General features: G+C 49.0%; 1 protein-coding gene across 9 annotated transcripts in view; it reads left to right on the top strand.

Moving 5' to 3' along the window:
- Nucleotides 1–4028: 4028 nt before the first annotated feature.
- The window catches only part of KALRN (kalirin RhoGEF kinase), a 500706-nt gene continuing 498043 nt past the window's right edge, over nucleotides 4029–6691 (top strand). For 8 of the 9 annotated variants that reach the window (XM_051624222.1, XM_051624223.1, XM_051624226.1 and 5 more), the window contains exon 1: nucleotides 4168–4312. In XM_051624222.1, coding sequence (XP_051480182.1) covers nucleotides 4240–4312 — 73 coding nt within the window. In that variant the 5' untranslated portion in view covers nucleotides 4168–4239. Of the gene's footprint in view, nucleotides 4313–6691 lie in introns of all 9 variants that reach the window. The other variant, XM_051624220.1, reaches the window with a different exon arrangement.

The following is a 6691-nucleotide window of genomic DNA, read 5'->3' as shown; positions in this document are numbered from 1 at the left end:
GCAGGATGGCTTTTCTCCCTGTCCCTTTTTGCATGAGAACCCTTGGTGTGTGTGCTGTGTTTCACAGCACTTGACTTCTGATCCTTTGTGCAGGAAACCCACTCGCATGTGTTTCTTGGAGCACTGTACTGTTTCCAGCAGTGCAGATGTCCTAGAGCCTTTACATGCAATTCTCCTGTCTTTGAAAGAGGAATTTTACTGATTTCTTGTTCAAATTCTTCTCCCTCTTACCACCCTATAGTTCACAAGCTCTTGAGATTTAGCTAAAAAAAAAAAAGTTTCATCACAAATGCCACCTATTGCCATCCCATTGGAAAACTTAACTGTAGCAAGGGCCTTAAATCAAAAGCCTGTGTGACAGTTTCTGATCTTTGAGCACCTTTAGGGGCTGTCACAAATAAAAATATTCATACCTAGTTAAACTAAATTGTTTGGTATGGATTGAGGTATTAGTCAAGTAGAGCCATGCAAAAGATTAAAGCAGTGTCTGTCAGTGAAACTAGTGTATTTTGGTTTATGCAGTTCTACAGGTTGTTTTTTTTCACATTTTGTTTTTCAAGGAACATGTAGGTGCCTTCAGCATTATATCTAAATTGTTAATTATGCATTGCAGAAAGTATTTCATTCTGTGTTTAACAGCTCTTCTTTGCACAACAAAAAAACATAAACTTGGTGCTGAGACTTGCACTGAAGTCATGGTGGTTCCTACTTGTGAATGATATTTTACAGTGACAGCCCTGTTCTGCTTGCAATGTTAATAAAAATAGTAGCTCGCTTGATGTCTGGGTTTGCACTAAAATTTACTGATATCTGGATGTGGTACTCCCTGTCCTGCCTTGCCAGTGTGTGGATATGAGAGGTGTGTGCAACATGGGACAGTATGACTGTTTCCTCAATGATAATGCCATGAAAACCACTAATATATTGTGCAGGGCTTCCCTGGCCAGTGGTCCTGTGAGAACAGAAGGACAAACTTGCTGTGCCTTGCACAGCAGAGATGGGTAACAAAAATGCATGGGTAACTCTTTATATACTTTAATGAAAACAGATTTTAAAAGACCCAAACACCTTTATTCTTTAAAAAGTGGAAATTCCCATTTGTTTCACAGTTTGAGATATCTGGGATCATTCTTGTTCTAAAGAAGTTGTTCTGGGAAGAAAAAAAAACAACAACCTTTGTTTTCAGAAGATATCGTTATTATATATGGTTAAATATAAGTGCCTTACCTGGTTTAATCATTAACCAGGAATCAATGGCAGGTCAGCTAAATGAACTGCTGTCCCTCCCTCAGTATTTTCTAACACACATTTGATTTCAAGCTATATAGACAAAGATCCTTCCTGTAGCCTATGTGATTTTTACAACTGATGCCGAAGGCCACACCTGCAGGGTTGATAATGAAAGTAGAATATAAATTTCTCTGTCATTGACAACTTGAATTGCCTCTGAATGATGCTAAACCTTCCTTGCTTATGGCTAACTCCCGTCTAGCTTCTAAGGATTCTCTTGAAGGAGGGATTCTTTGGCTCTAAAAGCCACCAGATTCTACCAAACCCTGAGCAGATTCAAAGTGTTTTAAGAGGAAGCTGCATTCTTCCCAGCTACCAAGCCCACACTCACAAATCAACCTGTATGTGAGAGTCTAGGGGAGAGTGAGGGTTAAGGAGGGAGTTTATCTTGTGGATAGTGAATGTGCAGAGATCTTGATATGGGATTTGAAATTATGCAGCTTGCCTAAGCCTGGAAGATGGAAGGCTCTTCTGCACCATGATGTGACAGAGAAGAAGGGGTTAATGGTCACTGAAGAAAGTCTGGTCCTTGAAAGACTGATTGTAATCAGGTGCTTGTACTATGGTAATAATTCCCTACTGCTGGTGCTCCTGAAATGGAGGTGGTTCTGGCATCCTGGTTGTCTGAAGGAGGCATGCTCAAAGGCAGCACAGGTCTGCAATGAGTTTTGGCAGCCTGGACATAGCTTCTCTGTGGATATTTTCTGCAAATAGTTGTGCAATGGCCCTTTTTATCTATGAACATAAAAAAAGTAAATGGCTTCAGTTAAAACCAGCTGGTGTTAGATTTGGGAAATGGGCAGTAGGTCAGAGATGAGAAGGGAGGGAATAAGGCAACCAGAGAGAAAGTAAATGCTAGCTGGATCTTATAGGATGTTTGCTCCTATTTCTGCAGTCCCCTGGCAAGACGTATTATTTGCTTCCCAATTCTGTTTCATTCCCAGTAGTAAACCCTAAGGTCAGAGAAGATGTGACTGGGATCTCTGTGCTCAGCCTGCCTGGTCAACACCGTTTGACAGTTAAGTTTTTGCAGGGAAAGTTTCAGCCTGTTTGTCAAGAGCAATATATCCACTCAGGGAGCATATAGCCAGATCCAGCCTTCCTCTATGCTCCGTTGAGAAGAGATCAGATGGAGGAAACCCATGTTCCTCTGTTGTCTAAAATATTCTGGGCTGAAACAGGAAAGGTTCTGCCAGCTTCAGCTGCTCACCTACCTGACAGATGGAGATCTGATCCAAACAGTGTCACTTACAACCAGCTGGCTCTGAGATTTCTGCTATTTGGAGTATTTTCTTTCTTGAGATGCACTAGACTGATGCTGAGCTCTTTTGAAGTGCTCCAGTGAGTGCCTCTTTGGTCACCAGGTTCCTGGATGTGTTTTGTTCCCATCTGCTACAGCTTACTTCCTCCTGTGCCTTAAAACTTCCTCCTGTCCTTTAAACATTGGAATTTTTCAGTGGCAACGGAGTGGTGACTGGCCATTACTCCTACAGGATAATGGCACTGAGGATGTGGGGATGTGCTGGCCAAAACACTCTTGGTCTTGTGAGGGGGAGATGCTATTTAGCAGCAGCGACTGGTTATCAAGAGTAATACAGCCAGAGGGGTGATTACTCCAACAGTTTCATTCTCATGGAAGAGGTAGCAAAGCAACTGTGAGGTGTGAGAGCAACACTCCTGTTCTACTCCTGTGTTTTGAATAGGTGGAAGAGCAACATTTCTTCTTAAGCAGGCTGCTAGTTTTAGAGCTGTTACGTGATTATAGAAGAATGAAGGGCTGGTGAGACTTCAAATAGGTGAAGAGGAGAAGAAAGGAAAGTGCCCAAATGGCAAACATCTGTCTTTGTGTCTATCTCTGCCTGTCTGTGCTTGAAATCTTGATAGCTGGGCTCAGGGAATAACACCACAGCTACCAACAAAGTAGAAACAAGTATTCCTCATGGCACTCTTTTTGAAACAACAATTACCCAAATCACAGATATTGAAGCTACAACAAAGAAATAAAAACCATTTAGGGAGTTGAATCGATGTCTGAGCTGGGACCAGGTTTTTCAAACTCCTTTTTGGCTCTCTAGTCATCCAGGGCTGTGAAGAACAAGACACGAAGGCATACCTGCAGCAACATGCTGTTTCACTGATCCTTTCCAAAGCAACCGTGCCCCACAGCCTATGAACAAAAAACCCCCCACCAACCCCCAAAACAAAGAAAAGAAATGCTTTTCCCTGTCACCACACCGGCGTTCACTTTCTCTCCCCCAGTACCTGCCCAGCTGTCAGCGAGCGCTGCGCCGTGCCCCGCGGCTCTTCATCAGCGGGGAGACATGGCAGCGGTGCAGCCCGATGATGCACATCGATACGGCTGCGGAGCACACACCGGTTGCAAATAAAAACCAAATCCCCCTCCGCCCCAGATTGACCCTGCCCGCACCTGTGCCCGGCCCGCCCCGCCGGCAGCCGCTGGACCCCCCGCCGCGCTGCTGCGCGGAGCGACCGCGCCCGCGAAGGGGCTGCCCCGGCGGCGGGGGGCGCCGCAGCCGGCCCGGCCCGGCTCAGGAAGTGCCGGTAGGGAAGCGGCGGGGGCCGGGCTGGGCTGGGCTGTCAGCGCGGCGAGGGGCAGCGGCGGCGGGGAGCGGAGCAGGTCGGAACAATAGCGGGTGGAGGGAGGGGGCCGGCGGCGGGGCTCGGCACCGGCACCCCGCCCCGGGCCGCGCCGCCCAGCGCAGCCTAGCGCAGCCCGCGGGCAGCGCAGCCCAGCCCCGGGGCAGCCGCCCCGCAGGCACCGCGGAAGGGATGATCCGGGCGGCGCTCGGCTGGGCTCGCTGCTAAACGCGCCTCCATCCCTTCCTCCCTCCTCTTCTCCCTCCCTCTTTTTCTCTCTCTCGGCTCTCCTCCTTCCTAACTCACTGGATATTACCAGCCGCCGGGCTCGTCGCCGCCTCTCCCCCAGCCATGAATCCCGCCGAAGGGGCGGCGGAGGAAGGCGCTGTCCCCGACTCCGAGGTGGATGCTTTCTTCCGAACAGGTAGGGGAGCTGCGGGGAAGGGGCTGGGGCAGCGCAGGGCCCTGCCTCCGCCGCGGGATGCGGGGCTGGCGGCGGTGGCGCGGGAAGGGGAGAGAAGGGGAACGGAGGGGGTCCCTGCCTGTCTCCTCGCTTTGTCCACCGCAGCCCCTCGGCTCCTCAGTGCCCCGGTCCCCGCTCCCGCCTCCGGGAGGATGCTACCGCGGGGCTGCGCTCCTGCCACCGGCTGCCTCGGGAGGGAGCTGACCGGGCCCCCCACCCCGGGCAGGCACTAAAGCCCCGCGGGAGATGCTCGGGGAGAGACGCCGCATTGTCGCCCTCGCGGGAGGCTGCGCTAGCGGGGCCCACCGGGCCCCCGCCCCGGGCAGCGGGGGCGGCCGCCGGGGCACTGGCCGCTGTTGGGAAGCGGAGCCGCCTGCCAGCCCTGCCCGCTCCGCCCGTGCGGAGCGCTGGGCACTTCCCCCGCCGCCTTCGGGCGGGCGGTGAGGGCAGGGGCGGCCCGGGCAGCCGCGCTGCCGGCCGGGGATGCTGACCTCTCGGGGACCGGCTCGTTGAGTATCTCTAGGGCTGGGTGAGAGCCATGTGTTTCGCTCTCCGGTTTCAGAGGATGCTGAAGTGGAGAGGAAGGGCAGCTGGGCTGTAGCAGAGCGTGGTGCAGGGCCTTTGCAGTGGTTAATTCAGTTCCCTGGGCAATGGGTACATGCTTGGGTCCCTCTGCACAGCCAGTTCATGAGGTGGTGTTTCTGTGGGAGGCCTGAGCTCCAAAATGTGGCTTTGCAGAGGATCAACATCTCAATGGAAACAACTTGTGGTGTCTCCCCACCCCCCTTTCATAGAAAAAATCTTTAAAAAAAGTATTATAGGTTCCTTGGTAGATTTTTTAATTAAAAATTGGGAAGGATTAAATGCTTGTTTCATAAGGGGATTGACCCTTTTAGGCTTAGGACTGACACTTAGTGCCACAGCTGTTTGTCAAGACTTTGCTTTTCAGCTGTTTTTCTCCTTCTACCTGCTCATTAACTACATGCAGTGCTTTGAGCTCTGGTTTCCAAAAAAAATTTATGTAATCACCAAAACTTTAAAGTAAAATCCTGAAGGCCTGCAGCAGCTCCCTGCTATGGTAGACTGCACCCCATTTATGTGAAAACCCTTTGATCTAGAGGATCACTATAATAAGGTTTGGCTGTGTGTATCTTATGATCCACAAGCCATTAAGCTGTAGGATATTTTGCCTGTTGATAGCCTACCTGGTTACAAACTAATTTCCTAAGTCTTAACAATGACAGATTTGTTTGAAAAAAAGAAGAATAACCCACCAATTTTCTGTATGAAAGGAACGTGTTAATTAAGGTTCCCTCCACCTTTTCTCCCTCTCCTCTCCTTCATCCAAAGCTGAATAATTTCTCTGTGACACTCAATATAAGCATGTTAGCAGAATTGAATTTGGAGAGAATCAAGTCTGTCTCACCTATATGAAGAAAAAAAAAAAAGTATTCCTAAATGAGGAAAATCACAGGAAGCCTTGTGGCTAGACATTTCTCCCAATTTGCCTCCTTCACCTGAAATTTCACCTGTGGATCCATGACTGTATTGTTCACCTGCCTTGTACATCTAACCTGGAGATTTCAGAAAGTCTCTTAACACTTCTTCTTCTTCAGGAAACAAGATCACAGGAGCCTGGGCTTGAAAGAGGTGCCTTGACCACATCCTTGCACTGAAGCATGTGTGCATAGGCCATAGCTGTCTCACCTACCTTAAGCTTCATGAAAGATGATGGTAACATTCTTGCTTCTGTGCTGTTAGGTAGAATCTTGGACCCCAAAAGATTATAAGAAAAAACCCAAACTATTAGTAATGCGTTTTGATTGTCTGCTGATACAATGGCTGTGGAACATGACTGAGAAGTGGGGAAAAAGCATGAGAGCAGATGTGACTTGTAAAGGTTCGTTGCTGGTTCCCTGTGTTGTTTGTGCACTATTTGCTTCTGGGGTTCTTGTGCTGCTGTTGTGCCTGCCTGAAGTTGGTTGTAATGGGTGGCAGAGAGAACAACTGATGTAGGACGTGGGAGAACAACTGTAGGCAGGACACAACCGACTCTCCTGCTCCTCTTTTTTCATGCTAGTTGCAATCTGGTCTGAGTAAGGACTGTGAGATGGTGTGATTTGTACTAGCAGCAGAGACCTGCATGGACTTAGCATTCTTTTCCCCTTGACTTTAGCTTACCCCCCCCTTAGTTCTTCTCTCCTGACTTGTGTTCTGGCTTTGTAAAGCATGACCATTGTGGCCTTCATGCCCTCATATGTTCACATAAAATATAAACCGAATCTATGTGGTTTAAAGGTTAGCTGTTTCAGCACTAAACTGGCTAAACTCTTCCCAAAT

The sequence above is a fragment of the Apus apus genome, chromosome 6, assembly GCF_020740795.1.
Source record: "Apus apus isolate bApuApu2 chromosome 6, bApuApu2.pri.cur, whole genome shotgun sequence".
Taxonomy (NCBI): domain Eukaryota; kingdom Metazoa; phylum Chordata; class Aves; order Apodiformes; family Apodidae; genus Apus; species Apus apus.
Note: the sequence above shows the minus strand (reverse complement) of the source record. Positions and strands in the feature narration are given on the sequence as shown.